The following is a 19,142-nucleotide window of genomic DNA, read 5'->3' on the forward strand; positions in this document are numbered from 1 at the left end:
TATTGGTTTATAGAAAAAATTAAGGCTGACCGTTACTTTTTTGTCTGTAACTATAAATCGCGGAAAATTAAGTTCTTCTGAGTCATGAACAAAGTGATGTAAACATTTCCCGGCATGCTTCTATGCATCCGTATAGGGTGAACGTATAAAAAATCGGAATAAAATGAATCGGTATGAGAAAACTTCTTTTTGTGCCCTAATATACTTAAGTAACAACGATCGTTTAATATCTCCGAGAGGAAGTGACTTCACCTCACAACAACACCGGATGTGACATTGTGTTTATCACGAGTTTTGAACTGAACCAGAACCAACCAGCAGATGATGTCCCAACAATTAATGGTGACTTTTACGGGTGAATCGTTTGATGTGGTGCGATGCCACTGTACACTGTTGCATCAATTACTTCCAATCAGCAGCAATTGACCACACAACTGATTTGTTCGTGCAACTTCATTACGTCAGTCATCCGGTTTTCACCATCACAGAAACCTTACCCGAATGTACCAAAACCAATCCAAACACATTTACACTGGTGTGGAAATTTGTGGTTATCTTCTTCGCGTAATGCTTTGCGCAAAGTTACGACTTAGAATGTTTTCGGATTAACGACGAGGGCGACTGGATGGGAGGCACTGTGTGGTGGGGCAGCAAGTGAACACATTCCCAACCCCAACTGAAATCCTCCTCCACCTCCACCTCCTTCTCCACCACCTCCTCCACCACCGTCACCATCATTATCAATGGTGCCGTTGGTGGCTCCCTCTGTTGGTCCCAATTGATGCAGCGGTTCCACCATATTAATGGACGGCTCCGTCGGTACCACCTTCGATAGGTGCTTGCTTAGTCCAAACCGTTCGAATCCTCCCGTTTCCGCTAGGCCGAGATCAGCCTTGCGCAGTTCAGCTTTCGGCCCTACCAGGTTCATCTTCTCCATTTGCTGGTGTTGCGAACGAATGGCGAACCGGTTCACGTGCACCGGGATCGGTACAACGATCTTATTAGCTGCCCCGGTCGTACCGGAAGTAGAACCGCTAGCATTACGACTTCCGAGCCCGTGCGAATTTAGACCAGCTTTCACCCGTTTCCATTTGGCACGTCGGTTTTGGAACCAAATCTTCACCTGGGATGGCAAGTAGAATGGATAAGTTGGAACCTAAAACCACGTAAGACGGTGTCTGTACCTTACCTGGACTTCGCTCAGCTTCAGGCTGGTCGCGATTTGGCTACGTTCCGTAAGACTGAGGTACTTTTTGGCGTGAAATTCTCGCTCCAGCTCCAGCAACTGCTCGGACGTAAAGGCAGTTCGCCGACGGCGTGATTTGGATGTTTCCGCTCCGCTGCCGGATTTGCCAACCCGTCCGGAGGAAGAAGAATTCTGTGTACAGTCATCTTCCGAACACGCATCCGAGTCCGTGTCGCCGAGATCTGTAATTGTATACGATAAAATACAGCCCGGAACGGATGAATTAACCACTATTTTGTTGTGATACGAATATCTAGAGAAAGCATAATTTGTTAGTAAACACGATAATTTAAAAGTCACTAAGCTTTATCCACTTCATCGAAAATTGATTTTTTTCGATTTCATCAATCATTAACACCAAAGTTTCAGACACTTGAACGTAAGAACATTCATTTATTAGAACGTTCTAAAACTCCTCTTCATAATGCACCTTCCTTTATTGTTTTGTTCACCTCTTTTTTACGTGTTGGTCTGTGAAGTGTTCTTTGTTAGGAATAATCTAGTTTGTATGATTCTTTGCAATTTTATTTCAAGTCTTGTTGTATAGCCCTTTGAGGCAAACAATAAATATTTGACATTATACATGTATGAAGTCCAAGTAACATAATTTGTACAAGGTAGTAAAAGCTTAGAGTGCACAATGTCAATTCACAAAGTAAAAGGGTATCCCATATCAAATTGCATTACTTAACGCTTAAATCAGCGCATTAAGTTCTCTACAACAGCTGGCTGTATCATCTTCTATATCGATATTCACTTTTCCTTCATTTCTGGCTATGATTAGTCCTTCTCGGGATGTTTCCGTAATGCCTGCTTCATAACTCATAACCACTCCGAGAATCAATAGTGCCCGGAAGGTGTTGGGGTCCTCGAGTTGCTTTTCCAGATGAAGCAGACACACATATTTTTCTTCGGGGATATCCTATAAGTCAATCCAGGACTTATCATGCGCTGATGACATAGATAACGTTGACTGCGGCTAGAATAACCAAAGGATTGAGCTGGTGGCGGAAAACTTCGGATTAGAAATTAACGAAGCAAAAACCAAGTTGATGCACCATCAGTGGTCAGTACCGACAACAAAATTGATGTTGAGATACGCTCCTAGAGTGCAGGCTTCCAACCGCTCTTTCTATTGTCTGAATAAATTTCTCAACCCATAACTCTTGTATGACGCGACGAATTAAACTGGTACTATGTAGAACTTATATAGGCCCTGTACTCACATACGTCTCTGAGACATAGACTTTGCCCAAATCCTCTTAAACGCGTTCGAGTCGAAGTTGTTCAGAAGGATTTTTGGCCCAGTATGTGTGGAACGACAACAGTGGAACCGCTGCAATGATGAGCTCTATAAGCTCTACGGCGGATTAGATTTGTCAGGCTCCTTTTGAGCTGGTCTGTCATAAGAATGACCCCGGACGACGCAGCCTTTCACATGAACAGAGGAGGCGTGATAGGCTAAAATTGAGATGGAGTGATGGCCTTACGAACTAGCTGACGACGGTGCTCACCTTCAAGGAGTTTAGAGGACTCCTGCAGCAGGTCAAGACCGTGAAGTAGTAATAGCGTCAGTTAAGTAAGCAAGTATGGTTTCCTTTGATTGATTAAGTTCAATTAAATGATCTTGTTGCAATTAAATCGGAAAAAATAGTTTAAAATCACCTTTATCACTTCAATGTTGAAACAAATTAAATACTATGATCGACTATTTCTGCGCTAAAACGTGATTGAAGCAAACACAAATCAGCGAGATGATTTGACAAGATTCTACGAGACACTGCAGTACAATGAACCGCTAGAAAAGTTAGGTGTTACGAAACCTGTTGCGAAAACGTATTGCAAAAATCTGTTGCCGAGGTCTGTTATACCACAGATTATGTAGATTGTTAGACACATATTTGATTTAGCATACACTGGTAACACGGAAACATTTCTGCAACGTTTCAAAAAATACCCAATATACAGGCTTTACTGTTCCCAAGGTCATTTCTAGTGATGTGGAATATCATCTGTACTAACAATGTTCGAACGCTGTCGAACGAATTTTGCCGGATGATCGTGTTATAAAACTTCATGGAATTATGGCTCCATCATCAGTATCAGACGAAGAATTCTTCTAGCAAGTCACTATGAAGTTCACCCGTGCCTTTCTCCTGTTCGCCCTGTTCACATTGCTCACTACCTGCCAGGCCTCCGAGGAAGCCGCAACCTCACGAGATGATGGAAAGGCCAAAGCCAAACTCAGCTTAGAACTCACCAAGGAGAACCTCACAGCGAACCAGAAGGCTCGATGGTTCGACGCTAATGCATTTTTGCAACAGAATGGTTTATTTGGCGGCGCATTCCGGAATCAGCCGTATCCATCGAGTAACCAAAACCAACGATTTGGATGGGGGAAGTAATAAAAACTAATTAAACACTTACTATTATTGCAAAAAATTGAGCATGAGACGGAATCTTAATACAACCGAAAGTTGAAAGCATTTTTCAAATCGTACCTCTAGTCTTATAGGCTGTTTTCGGTAAATATGTTTAATCCTTAATGCTTCAACTCGGTTGTTGCAATATATGATTTAGTCTAATATTGTTCGACACAGCACATTTCTTTCAATGTTCAATTTTTCCAGTATGAACAAATTAAAAAAAAGACTTTTTGTACTTTTGTATGTACTTTTGCCCTTTTTTACACATAGTCTCAATTTATCGAAATGATCGTAATAGAGATCATTACAACAAAGATGCAGTCTTTTGTGTGACGAACGTCATAAACCAAATTAATTTCTTTTTGTGTAATTGTAGAGCCGATTCTTATCAAAAGTTGAAAGAACCAATCGAGCAACAATGAATACAAGCCATTCCGTTGACTTACATAACATTAAATAACAGAAACAATTAACATAAATAACATTAAATAACATGCTAAGTAAGTACTAAAGTAATAAGTACTTAATATATCAATAATGATACGATGAATAAGCGGAAACATAAAATAAAGTTTTCGAATAATTATCCACTACAAAACAAAGAACTTGCAAAAGTGGTAAATTATTTGTAATTTCGTTACTAAACAATTGTAACATCAAAGGAGTGGAATCAATTGTGGCGCAACTAGCTACCGAAAAAGAAATATGCTTATGTTGATTGCTTGTTTAACTTTTGGTATGACTTGTGGATGTGTGATGAAGAATCAAATATTACTTAAACTTAAGGTGTACGGCTAGGCCATTTAGTTTAAATCTTTTACTTCAATTAATTTCTCCATTTCTCCAAGGCATTTGCCGAATTGCTGAAGTTTAAGCAAAAATTAACCCTATTCTGAAGCCATGGATTTTAATAAAAACATTAACGCATAGTAAAAGTCTGTAAATATGGTGATGTTGGAATTTTCATAAAAATACACTGAAACCAATGCCTATAGCTTTGAAGGGTGAACTGAATTATTATTCATTACATTAAAACAAAACGGTTCAAGTCATCATCCAATCAAATGTATTAAATGGAAACAAATTGTGTGATGTATACATGTGTAAACGATACAATCCATTGAAAAACTCACCGTAAATCCATAAAGTTAAATTCAGGTATATTTATTATATTATTTTTTTTTTATAAATTGAATATATTTTCTTATTTGTAATCAATAAACCTGACATACGTCTGAAATAGATCATGTAACCGATCGGCACTTAGTACCAATTTTCGAATACAAAGGCAAACTTTAACAATTGCCATTATAATGCTATTGAAATGGCGTTTATATGTGTTGCGAGTGTACTTTGTTTAGCAAAATGGAAAATTTGCAACATTTCCCGTACACTGGTTAATCCAAATTTGGTTAATATGCTGAGACTACACTCTCAATTACATCATATAAAGATCTTTAAAGTTTCTAAAAAGTTCTAAAGTTTCTTAAAAAAATTGGACAATAAGAGACTCCTTTATACCACGACAAGTACGGCATAACACTTGTGTTACATAAACGGTCCACGATTTCCTTAACTTAGGTAAGAGTTGTGTTACTTTAATATGTACTGTATTCGGTAGAACAGATTTGTTTTCCCTTTTTTGCACAGTTTCCACTTGAGTAAACAGTTAAAAAAAGAACAACAAAAAACAAACATGTCGATAAGTAAGTTAACAATGTGTGGTTAACAATTATGGTAAGTATATGAAAAATTAACTGACAGACACATGTTTCACAATTATTTATACCGTCAACCACGTAGTAGGACAATCAATTATTATTCATTCGCTTTAATCGCCAATCTTTACCATAACCAACGAAATGGCCCTCTTACTAACTCGATAACCCGCTAGCTAAACATTGATCCCATCAATTTGTTGCCAGCCTGTCTTGATTTGTTGCCGACAAAATCTTGAGCGTGAAACATTTTTTTCGCTCGTTTCCCACCAAACAACCCACACCAAGGAACTTTAGCGCACGAGGGCGCCCTTCCGCGAGTTTGTCCCGTCGCAAACGCACAACATTCCCCTTCACAAAAAAAGAGCGAACACGAAAGCAGAACCTTCAACCCCCGGCCAGGCTGCCAAATGGCTCACACACCAAACAGAACGCCACAAGAAGCGCCACTTTTCATTACCGCCTACAATGAAAGTCAATTTAGGTGAGGCTTTAACGGGCTAAAGGGAGAACTTACTTTGCGGTCGTCCTCGACACGCGTTCGGTAATCAAATCATAATTCCTTCCCGTCGAGATTTTTGCCACGTGATCGAACAGTGAGCTAAAAAAAAAACTGCATTATGGACGACGGGACACAGCACAACCGTTGTGCATCGTTCGGGGACGGTGTGGTTGGACAGTTTTGTGAATTATTCATAATCTGTTTAAGTGAATATTATCGCCCTCCTTCCGGTGGCCGGAGATGGGCGATGATGCGATGTGTTTGGTGTAACGTTTGAGGAGCGCAGATGACAACTGGTGCAGGAACATTTAGCATACGTACATCTGAAGTGTTTACTAGCGCAGGACCAAAATGAAGTGAGACAGTGAGGGTAAGTTGTTTCAAAAATTATACCCCAAAAAAGATTTACATGGGAGTTGGAAAGGACATACGATAGTATTTCGAAGGATTTTAATTAGTGCAATTTATAAGTTCGTTTCATACGTATTTGTCATATTACAGGTATAACAGATTTGTCTTAAGATATGTGAACAGCAAAATTTAGCCAATGAAAATCTGGTAGTCTGACGAAACTTCTATTTAATTCTTAGTACGATCAAAATCATCGTGATGAAAGATATGTTGGCAGTCTATATAAAATGCAAAAAAATGTTAATTGAAGTTTTAACAACGCATTGCTTTAATTTTATGATCTCTCATGCTCTGTACAGTGTCTTTGTTAATTCTTTCGATATCTCAAGGTTTTGCTTCACCATGCCCTTCTTGCATTGTATTGAACGAAGTTCTGGGGTGTTTGCAAAATTGCAGAACTTTGGATTTGCTTACATTGTACATTTTCATCATAACACAAAACACAACCTATTTAATGTATAATGCTCATCCTTTTTTTTTCAAATCACTTCAATTATAGGATTTACATTCTCTAGGACAAGGAGTTCTGGCCATTCCTGGAGAAATGGTGTCCGGACTTGGTGTCCTCGGTTCAATAGCTCTGCGTGTAGGGCAACGATTCTCATTTATTCCCCAGAACAAACTTGTTGAAGTAGTATTTAAACTGGGTAGCCTACGATACATGATCTTGTGTATAAACAACACTGTTTGATACATTTGTTAAATTCACATCTATGGAAGGATGTCAAACATAGCCGCAGATAAAGTGAATTTACTAAAATAAAATGCTAAGTAATTTAATACTACATTTGTTTTGGTAATTCTTCTTCTGGGTGTAACGACCGACTAGGTCATATCTGCCATTTCTGGCTTACGACACTTATTTTGGGGGTCAGTCCTTGCTACCGGAGATTGGTACGGATGGGATTTCGAACCAGTCCTCTCGTGTGAAGATCGGCGCCAGTACCAATACATCACGGGACCACTATCCTTTTGACCGTTTTGGTAATTCATAATTGCAATATTTCACGTTGTTGGTAAATACGTGGACTCACTTGTTTGCATTAATGCTAACTGTGTTATCTATAAAAGATATTTATATAAAAAATATAAAAACTACTAGAGAAAAATTAACCATTTTAAGAGGATCTTTTATCATTTGGCATTTGGTAATTTTGGTATTAAACATTTGTTGCTGATATTTGCCAGAATTCCTAGTCAGCTTAGAGTTCCAGATTCAATTTGTTAACTTGGTGTTAGTATAGAAGGCTCCAAACTAGTAACTGGCATAACCACTGTGTAATGATCATTGTAATATACATGTAACGGATATAGACTAGTGGCCGAATAACCATACCATGCCAATCATACATGGATTGGCCGACAAAATAGAGGAGATTTAAGGTGAATTTTCAGCCATGAAAATTTTTTTCAAGAATCTTGCAGTCTTCGTATTACAAAGTAACAGGCTTAGGACCTTCATAGGCTGAGACGTCCGTAGGAGTGTTTCTAAGAATTTCTAGATAGTAAGCGTCTCCCATTCGATCTCTGATTTGAGAACGCGTGTTTCTTCTGGTGTGATAGAAGAAAACTATTGAAGATTGCAAAATGTTCAGCTTTACCCAGTTCATCGAATATTGCATTCCAGCAGACCAAACGCTGTGTAATAATAAAGCTCCCTAAAAGTTGACGAATAAAGGAAATGTCCATATTACTGAACTACGAGTTTGGTCTTTTCAATAAAGTTGAACTTAACTTGAGCAATCGATTTCAAACTCAATGCGTGTAATGCGCTTAGGTAATTTTGAACTACTACTTCTTATTAATCGTCAATAATAGTTTTTCGTCGCATGGAGTTTCCTAAACTCCCACCGAATATGATAACGCAGCTTTAAAGAAGGACAATTACACTATTTCCTTGCGGCAATCTATTAGTGCAGCAATAGCATTTTTTTAAATCGCATAGTCTCGTTAACATTGTGTAAGAATGATAACCCATCAACTATTGTAATAATTATCAAATAATTCGGAAGGATTCTTCAAACAATTGCTTCAAACAAACACATGATCTTAATCTTTTGTAATCCAGGCTTGAGATATAATTCGATCAGGCCAAAGGCTATAGACTTATGTGGGGATATGTTCTCTCTCTCTTCTTTAGGTAATGACAAACTAGATCATGCCTGCCATTTCTGGCTTACTGGATTTAATTTTACGACGTAGCCGGATAGTCAGTCCTTGCTACGGGGGATTGGTCTGGACAGGATCCGTTCGTGTGAAATCGGCATCGCTATCATCATGGCCCAGGGATATAATCATGGTGTTGATCAAACCGTTGCTTCACACAGTTTTTCTACATTAGCCACGCGCTATAAATCGCTATAAGATTAGATATCCTAAATGTGGCGAATTTGAACGACAAACCTCTAAAAGTTTCTTAAGTTTATAAGATTTTCGTTTCCTATGTAATTTTGTTAAGCAGTTTAGTTGTAAAATATTTCAATACTAACAATCTGATTTATTCAGACGAAACAAGCTAAATAACAAGCAATAACGATGGATTTGCTTAATATAAATAGCAGTACTGCGGTTGATTAGTGTTGTACCCAATTCTCGAATGATATCATAAACAATCTTGCCGATTTATTTTCCTTCCACACATATGTTAAGCCTTTCCAACCTAAGTATAGAATAAACGTCAACAACAACTCTTTCGATTACAACATAAAAAAAAATATAATACCCTCTCTTTATGAGACTGCACCAAATCAAATTAAATCATGACAAATCACATTCGATTGAATTGACAGGCCTCTTCACGGCAACACCCGTTTAGACATCCGTCGTCTCATCATCCAAGATCTGCCAAGAAGTCGAACCGCCCGTTTTGCCGAATCATGACCCCATCATTAATAACTTACCGGTCGTTTTGCCGCATCCGGACGGTGAAAGTGTCAGACTAATGTCATCGCTATATGCCGACCCATCCGCACTCTCTCCCCCGTCCTCCATTGGTCGCGTACGTTCCTCATCCTCTCCATCACCGCCCGGGGCCACAGTGCCTCCACCTGGTAGCTCCATCAGCTGTGGCTGTTGTTGGAGTTGAACATTCCCGGCTGTTGCCATGCCATGTGGTACGTTCGAATCCAACGGCCCAACATAGCCGGTCACCCCAGGTGAGCCAGAGCTGTTGTGATACCGTGAGTGATGCTGTTGGTGATGCTGATGTTGATAGACGGCATACACCTTCGACAGTAGATCCGCCTCATTTGGGAACAATTTATCGCCACTTCTGGCACCCCTCGGGCTGGCCGCACCTGGCAAGGACATTCCCACCGACGGTTGCTGCGCCTCACTCGATGGATACGCACCGGCACACGGTTCCCCACCCGGGTACGATTTATGTCCCCCACTCGAGTGGTGCAGCAGAAGGGTGGACAATTTTTCATTCGCCGCCTGAGACAGATAACGCCCGGCGGCCGGGATTGTTGCACCCCAAGGATGGTACAGTGGTGGAAAGGAGCTAAACGAAAGCATGGCCGCACTATATCCTGCAGCGGCCGCTGCCAGGTACTGTTGCTGTTGAGACGCCTCGAGCAGGAGTCCACCGGCGGCATTAGATCCGACTGCCGGTGGAGAGCAAGACCCTTGATCGACGGGATCGATCTCGGGCGACGCAGATCTTCCCGGACTGCGGCGCCGTTTGACTGCGATCAAATTTTCTATACTAAACGAGGAACTCGGCAGTGGACGGGAAAACTTCACGTCCGTCACACCGCACACCGATCCGACCGTTGCCGGTAATGCGGTCGATAGTTTATCCATGACAAGCACTTTCAATCAGTTTATCCTGGATCACCGTGGCATAGAGGAAGCAACCCACAAAACACACACGCACTTTAAATCACTTTCACTCGCACCGGCAAAAACCAGTTGTGAGGATTTAATAGGAATGCACCCTACACGCGTTACGTTAAGGCAGCGCTCAGGAAATGCATTCCGAACATCAGCGCGAACACTCGAAACCACGAAAATCAAGCGACCCTTTCCGGAGGGAACTTTTCGACTGACTAACCTGACTCACGGGCTGTTGCTTGCGTGCGACCGTACCGTGCTGTTTGGCATCATATATTCGTTTCATTTTCTCTACCACAAATATCTATGCTGCATGATTCTGCTCTGTTCCGTTTCGGGTTCCAGCTCGGTTGGTTGTTGCGGGATACGCGAGATGTGTGCTGGATCAAAAAGTATGCTCCTCCCATGGCCGAAAGTTGCACAGCAGACGAGAAAAGAAAATAATCCCGAGTTTCCCGCTGCAATGTCCTTGTGATGATTGTTAGTGGAGTGTGTTAAACACAGCAAATACATAACGACTTCATCTAATAATGACCTTCATTGTTTCTTTCGACAAATGAAGCTATGGGTGTTTGCTGTGGGACAAAGGACTACAACTATGTTAAAGCATTTATCTTGTACACACAAAGAGCTCGAAGAGTTCTTCACGTCGGTAACAAAACGATGGAGTTTTGAAACATCACAAGATAATTGGATATGAGTTAGCTCACGTTCATTAAATGACAAGCAGTTAATGAATTTGTTTGGAGCGTTTACTTCAATGCGTAAACTTTACAGGGCATCAGTAAGGGAAAGATATTTAAAAGCCTGTCGATGTTGCTTGATTTACTCTTGATTCATTTATACAAACAAAGTTTCATGACCATGAAAAAAGCATAATCTATTTTAAATAAACAACACGGTTACAACAAGTATTATACTAATTGATATGACAAGCAACAACTTTCTTTCTACTTTATTAACCACTAACTATAAAAACATAATACAATACACAAGAAGGACCATCATAGGTTCAAGGATATTACTGATAAATCACTACTACTATTCCTATTACTGAAGGATATTACAGAAATCGAATTCGTTGCACTAACCCCCAATCGAGACTCATGGGACTACATTATTAGTACATTCATCAGGCTCTTCATCTTAGGTCGCCCAGTTTGATTAAAAAAATCGATTGAACCAGATCTATGCAGTAGTAATTGTGGCTATTCGGTTAGGGGCAATTCAGATTATTAATACTCTAAATTAAAGAATAAAAAGAAGAAAAAGAGAAGGAGAAGTGGAAGGGGAAATAAAAACGATAAAATAAGTATTAGAGTGTAAAACCAATTATTAAAACGAAAAAAAGTATTGCATTGTAATTTGGTATAAATTATAACAACCCCTTGCGTGGTGATCGGAAACTGATGTCTCGCAGTCATTGTATTTGTGTCTCCGAGTTTGAAACCTATATATATCAAACACCTTTGACCGTTTTTCTACGAAAATAAGCAATGCATTACGCATTATTAAATTTCGGGTTATGGTTTGCACCTACTTAAAGGCTATCGTGGGGCAGCCCGGTAGTGTATTGGTAACGGCACTGTTTCACTACATGACAGGAACGGTTCAAAATTCCATCCGGACCAATCCTTCGTACGCAGGACAAACTATGAATCGAAAAATCAATTGTAAATTAAATCCAATCTTTGGAAAAAAGAAAGTCAAAGAAAGCCAGAAATAGAAAACCGCCTGAGTTTGTTGTGCCCGTAAAGAAGAAAAGAAAGGCTATCGTACTTCATCTGTGTATCAAGCTTTTGTTGAAGTTTTTGTAATGAATAGACATTAATAAGTTTATTCCTTGTGTCCGACGCAGATGTGTAAACACATACTATACAAACTGGCATTTTATTATCAAGTTTAGTAATCTTCGTATTGATTTACTATCGCGCGTTAAAAATCCTCCTTTCCCAGCATGGAGTCCATCATCGTTAAGCACTGTGTGCAACAATAATGTGTATTGTTTTTCAACCCACTCCCGCTTCAGACAATCCACGAAGCGAACGGACAATAAAAATGACTTTTTAATTGCCAGACAATTTTCGGCCCGTGCATTGTCATTCGACAAGGAAGCGAAATTGTTCCGCACACAATACTCCGCCAAGTTGTACACTAATTTGTTGCTGCCAGTTCTGCAGCGCAATAGGAGCGCAATTAAATGTTAGATAAACAAAAACCCAACAATAAAACATACTGCTTGTTTGGAGCAAATTCAGGAAGTTGGCCATGCCTACTTTGTACCACAAGCACGCACGCGCCGCAAACACAATGTGTTTGGCGATACCCCCCGATAGGTGGCGCTCGCACAGGGGATTTTAGTGCGAAATGTTTATTTGTCCTTTCCGGCACATAGTGCAGTGCGTGCACGCAGAAAAAGTGGGAGGAGTCCTTACGGTTTCTTTCCTGAAATGAAAAGAGTAGAACGTGTTGGAGTTTAAATTGAAAATGCAATTGAAATGCAATTTACATTTTCTAATAAGTATTCTAATTCACAGCTGGCCTCAGTTTCTAGGAGAATGACAGTTACTAGTTCACATGACAGTTTGAGCTCAATTAGGCGAGTATCCTTAATGTCAATATTACTTAGTTTGCGAACTTCGTAGAAAATATTACTTGCAGCCGTTTAATCGTTGGAATAATGTCTGACCTTTAGTCTTTCTATTATTCGTGTTTACGCTTTACTACAAGTGAATTCTAGACCTATCTACCATCCTTCGCTCAACAGTACAGCTTGAGGACATTCAAAATGTAATGAAATGACCGTTTGGGCTACATTAAACATAAATTGATTTTAATGTTTAAAAAAAGTTGAAAACTTAAAAAAACCCTTAAAATTCGATAGTTGACATGACAAATAGTTAATTAAAAAACTAATTTACTTTATAAACAAACATTCCACATAACATCCATCGAGCGGCAGGCAGCGTTATGATTGCTACCATGTAATTTATGTTCCACTTTAAAGCATCCCTCCTTCTTTCCAACATATGTCAACAACGTCCAAACAACATGCGCCAATAATGATAGTTTAGTAAAAGTGTGCCAGTTCATGTCCTACAACCCTATAATTCCCCTGGCCTGTGTCCGTGCTTCTGTGGCAAACCGTAAAGGTCAACGGATACTTATGTTCTTTTAATTGATTACAAATGTACATTCTCCGGTGACATATGATGGTGTCCTTACCGTCCTATCCATCAATTACCCCGCTCAACGAACAATCAACCACAACGGGCCATAACAGAGAACAAATAAACAAATATCCACAACCAACAACTACCGTATTGAAGGAGGTGGTAGTGCAAGTGTTCATGTTTTACCCTTTTTTCCACGCAATATTTTTCATTCCATGAATGTTACATGTTTTGATAAGCAATAGTGAACGCTTGACAATGCTTGTTCAATTAATCAACTATTGATAACAATTACGACACAAAAGGAAGACACAAATTACGACATATTGTTTCATTGCGAAACAATATTCATGGGAAAACAAAACTCTATTCGCACATGTTGCAATCAATTATGCCAATTATTGGATGGGAAAAAAAATCGAACGGTAGTGTATGCAAATATCGATAATGTATTGAATGGAGCAGAGCGGTTTCAGCTCAGATTTTACCTTTTTTAAATAGGACTTTATAACGACTTTATATTGATGTAATATTATATTGTGGTTTATTTTAATCTGTCGAAATATGGTAAATGGTAGGCATCATTTTACACTGTAACGCCCGAAATATGAAGAAAATTCTTCCATACTCTGAAAATAACCTAAAATAACATTGAAAATAATCAGGTATTACAGCGATACGACTTAGCAGTTCTTCAAAACATCTCCAATCTTCTCAGCCTCTAAAAAGTTATTAAGAAAATTTTGTTTGGTAAGAAGACAGAGTATAATAAAGATTAAACAATAAATTTCGAACAAAAAAGTTTAACAATAGAATTAAATGCAAAAATATAAGGAAGTATACCATAATGCAGTAAAAAGTATACTACCGATATACCGATATAGAATACCATTTAACCAGGTGTATGATTAAACGTGCTAATCAGAAACGATAGTTTCAAAGGAGATTTGACATATTCACCGCAACACCGTTGACGGAAGAATTAAAGATCAAAGAGTATAACATAAAATGTGTTTAAATTCCACAGAGTAGTATAGTAATTGCAACAATAAAGAAAAAAATAGACAAAAACTGTACACTTATAAAATGTCCTTCTACCCCTACATTATACAGGCAGTCCCCGAGATACGCTATTACAGCGGACCGCTATAACCCAATAAAAATTGGCGTATCTTAAAATCACAAGCTTGACTTCTTTCTCTGCACTTAATTTCATCAACAAACTATGCAACTATTGCGAAAACAAACCAGTGTTTTATATGAGAAAGGAAGATATTTTCGAAAAATTTTTCACCTTTTTGCTTAAGGTGCTAAAGAATAATTACAGATTTTGGGTGATTAACGTTTATAAAATAGAGGTCAAGTAATTACCTTTTTTTTCGCTTATTACAAACCACTTTTTCGTCTAAACTACTTCACTTTAAGCAATGAAACTCTTAAGGTCTAAAGAAAGATGCCAAAAATGCATATTAGAAAACAACTGATTAATAATATTCAATAATTTGGTTAACAACATTATGGCAAGAAACTAGCACAATACAATAAAATTCAATTTTCGTATAAATCATAAACCATAAACATGGCGTACAGATGCAAAGCACAACCATGAAATGCGCCTTTTATTTGCTTCTGACATTTGCATCGCTATTGAACAAAACTACAATTCATCAAATGTATAATTACGCTTTAGTTTCTATGATAATTGATTTGTGATCGCCATAGACGTTATGAAACCACAAACCCAAATGTGTCAACATTCTCAAAACGGCACATTCCATTCATTGCTCATTCCACCTTGCCTGCCCGCTGAACATGACCCGAAAATATGTCGTTGTTAATTGCTACTTAGCTGCGCACTGTATTTCCACACTCACAACTCTTAACCTCCTCAACCACTCGATTGCCCGCCAACGCTGCCGTGTGCCATTATGGAGTGAACGAATTCCTTCCCCTGCCGCGCGTTAACATGGCGTGAAATTAAAGTGGGAACGATCCGTTCGCAACCGGCTAACGAGCGCCCACAGTAAGACACCCGCAGGATAAGGATGCTGTTCACGTGGAAGCATAACGACATCGACGACAACTCCCGGACGGCTCACTTGTGCTCACAGCCGAAGCAAAAAGAAAAAAGAAAGAATAAATGCATCTTTTGCAACGAACGTGCACCGCAAGCGCATCGGTTTGGGTTGGTGAAGCGCGAGAGGTGTGAAAATTAAATTTAAATTTTCAACTCATTAATTATCGCAAACGAGCTGTGGCTGATGGCAAGATGTGTGAAATTATAGCAACGGATGCGTTGAATGCACTCGGTGAGACGACCATGGCGGACCTGGATGGAAGCGTATCATGATGCTGATCTTTGTTCAATGTTTTATGCGGTTACAACAAACAAAACCTTAGAAAAGTTTGTAAAGATTAGCTAAACACACATTTACACTAAACGATTCCATCCGAAAAAAAGGATCTACGCATAAAAATAAAATTTATCATTTTCGCTTAAGCTGGTCCACTGGGCTGGTTCTTATGATTAGTATAGTGTACACTAGTACCTAAATAGTAACATTTGTGTCAGTGTTTTCCGATTGTTGTTCTCTAATTGATTTGATTGGTCTATTCTTAGACTTTGGATTGACTTTGATTCATTTTCCGAATATTTTTACTAATTTTATAACATTAACATTGATCAATCATCATAGGAATTATCTTATGATGAAACGTGCACACTATAGGCTGCACAAATTGCTTCGATTCAGAAGACATATTCAAGACACGAATTGCAGCATACGTCGCACATTGATGGTGATTCTGGACAATGCTGGCTGAGAATACCAACTGTAGGGAATAGGTGGGGATAGGTGGTGGGAAATCAATTAAGGAAATTGAAAAGCAAAGTAAATTACAATTATGTTATAAGAAATGAATTTAACATACAAAATACTGTCGTAAATACTAGTAAGATTAAACGCAAACGAAACGAATCGCGATCTCCACCAGTTAGGCGATCGCAGCGGCGGATCAAACGGTAGGCGGAGTAGGCGGTCGCCTAGGGCCTCGCCGTGTTGGGGGCCCCAAACAATTTGTGCCGATTGTGCGAGTTTTGGAAATTTAGCAGCAGAGTTAATTTATAGCACCAAATCTAATTAAAAAGGTAGAAAATTGGTTATCTTTGGTTAGATTTTTTTTTTAATTGATTAGCTATATCGGCCCGGTTACACGGCTACGCAAGAGAAGTATGCAGTGTATTCAAACTCCTTCTGCTTTATCGGCACGACATCTTCAGGATGTTTAAGCCTACCATTTCTATTTTTTTTACTTTATTTACCCGTAGGATAGTCAGTGCTGCGTACGGAGGTTTGGTGGTCCTAATGAAATTTTTCCGTGGTCCTGTCTTGTACAGACCGACTGCGCTACCAATACACCATCTGGCCGCCCCGTGAACCCTTATATGCCCTTTTACTTCAACCTATTCATGTATTCTATTTCTTGAACGGGATTTTTTCATCTGTTCGTAAATGATCCTACCGTTAGATGCTAGAATAGAAACCATGCTTATTTTCACTTCCGCAATATTCGCAAGCTATTGCCATTGCGATACTCGTGGTGTGGTATTGTTTTCTCTCCCCGATTGATCCGTGAAAATGTCCAGCCTACGTGTTTCGGAACAGTATTGTGGTGGAGTATTGTGTTTAGTATTTCGATTGTCACAATTTCTGCAAGTTTGCAAGCCGGTAATGATATTATAACCGATACAATCTGTCAGTGTACTACGACATAGCTAGCATTGTCATAGAATATGAATAAAATCATATTGCAATCATTAGAACTCTCTTTTCCGTTCGATATTTCATACTTCATGGTTCTTGGAATACCATTTCTGTCTTTCTTGATTATTACTTATTCGAAGCTGGATTGTAGGTTCAGCTTATGTCCACCCATCCCAAACTGTCCAAACACTTCATCATATCCCCGTGTAGAATACTGTTCAAACTACATTGTTGTAATCTCGGTAACATTTGCATCGTTGTTAGATTGAAATTGTTTTGAAATTTCCAATTCTAAATCCATACGGTTGACGATCATCACCGCGAAATCGTTGATCTATATTAAAAAAAGAACACGAAAAAAGATACTTGAAGAAATCAAGTATGCATTGATATAAAAACGATGTATTCAGTGAAGAACCTATCATAATAGTCTTGCTAAAACATTGTCGTGCGTGCTGGAAGCGGTCTCGTTTTTTGCATTGAAAACTCAGTTTGTTTGAGAAAAATTAGTGAGTGCTTTGTGGTGTTGTATCCCTATAATTTGCTACTGACTATCAAATTGTGCCTGAGGAGCACGTAGTGTGTTTCATACTGATGTAAATGTGACGAAATGATCGCAAGTGTCTTCACGATGACCGACGGGATCGGCCCAGAAATTCTTGGATTTCTTGACGAACGGACAACCGACTTAAAATTGGAGCATCAAACTTCATACGCAAAAATCAAGCGAAAGATCGAAATTCACATTAATATGTGCCACTAGAGTTGACAAAATGCTGACAAATTTGCCCAATGACAGAATCAGCTGGGCAACTGTGAAAACCACTGTGCCGTAGCCGCTAACACAATTTTTTTCAGATTTCCGATACCAGGAGAGCATGGTTTCCCAGAGGTGACATCTGCAGCTTGGGACAAATTTGCCCATCACATTTGCTATTGCATACTATCAAACACGTGAGAACGATGGCTAATAAGTAATATCAATAAAACGGAAAGGCTCCTTCATCTCGTTCAAACTTTCCGTCGGTTGGTACGAAATTCCATACAAAACCAGCTGTTTTCCGATTTCCGATACCAGGAAAGCATCCACGGAAGAGGTAGCACCTCGTACAGCAATTTTGGTCGAAAACCGCCGAAAAGTATGCAATATTAAAAGACTAACTTTCCCGTTGGTCGAGTAAAATTTTCCAGCAATTTTGTTCGAAAACCGCCGAAAAGTATGCAATGTTTAAACACTAACTTTCCCGTTGTTCGTTAAAAATTTCTTGGAAAACTACCAGTTTTTGAATGTATAATACCAGGAGAGCATGCACGGAAGAGGTAGCTCCTGGTTCTGCGCCGGAAGGTATGCAATCAACTTGCAATGCAATGCGCCGTAAGGTATGCAATGTGTATACACTAACTTTGCGACCAACTTGCAATGCAAAGCGCCGTAAGGTATGCAATGTTTATACAGTAACTTTTCGTACGAACCAGCAGTTTTCAAATTTCCGATACCAGGAGAGCATGTTGCTCAAGAGGTAACATCTTCCATCCCCCTCCCCCTTCCCGCTTCCCTCCAAGATGGCGAACAAGATGGCGGACAAGATGGTGGACACAAGATGGCGGACAAGATGGCGGCCAAGATGGCGGACAAGATGGCGGACAAGATGGTGGACAAAAGATGGCGGACAAGATGGCGGCCAAGATGGCGGACAAGATGGCGGACAAGCTGGTGGACAAGATGGCGGACAAGATGGCGGATAAGATGGCGGACAAGATTGCGGATAAGATGGCGGCCAAGATGGCGGACAAGATGGCGGCTAAGATGGTGGATCAAGATGGCGGACAAGATGGCGGACAAGATGGCGGACAAGATGGCGGACAAGATGGCGGACAAGATGGTGGACAAGATGACGGACAAGATGGCGGATAAGATGGCGGCCAAGATGGCGGATAAGATGGCGGCCAAGATGGCGGACAAGATGGCGGCCAAGATGGCGGACAAGATGGCGGACCAAGATGGCGGACAAGATGGCGGACCAAGATGGCGACCAAGATGGCGGCCAAGATGGCGGACAGGATGGCG

General features: G+C 39.7%; 1 protein-coding gene across 1 annotated transcript; it reads right to left on the reverse strand.

Moving 5' to 3' along the window:
- Positions 1–589: 589 nt before the first annotated feature.
- LOC128303738 (homeobox protein unplugged) lies at positions 590–10,107 on the reverse strand. Its single transcript, XM_053040795.1, has 3 exons — positions 9,204–10,107; positions 1,190–1,428; positions 590–1,123 (listed from the first exon to the last, which is right to left on the reverse strand). The coding sequence occupies exons 1-3, from the start codon at positions 10,105–10,107 to the stop codon at positions 590–592; spliced, it is 1,677 nt and encodes a 558-aa protein (XP_052896755.1).
- Positions 10,108–19,142: the final 9,035 nt, after the last annotated feature.

The sequence above is a fragment of the Anopheles moucheti genome, chromosome 3 (assembly GCF_943734755.1).
Source record: "Anopheles moucheti chromosome 3, idAnoMoucSN_F20_07, whole genome shotgun sequence".
In the NCBI taxonomy this organism is placed as follows: domain Eukaryota; kingdom Metazoa; phylum Arthropoda; class Insecta; order Diptera; family Culicidae; genus Anopheles; species Anopheles moucheti.

Excerpts from the sequence above, each read along its gene's own strand:
- LOC128303738 (XM_053040795.1), bottom strand. The coding sequence starts at position 10,107 with ATGGATAAACTATCGACCGCATTACCGGCAACGGTCGGATCGGTGTGC. Across the intron at positions 1,429-9,203 it reads CGGATGCGGCAAAACGACCG|ATCTCGGCGACACGGACTCG; the intron begins GTAAGTTATTAA and ends ATACAATTACAG. Across the intron at positions 1,124-1,189 it reads TGAAGCTGAGCGAAGTCCAG|GTGAAGATTTGGTTCCAAAA; the intron begins GTAAGGTACAGA and ends TTGCCATCCCAG.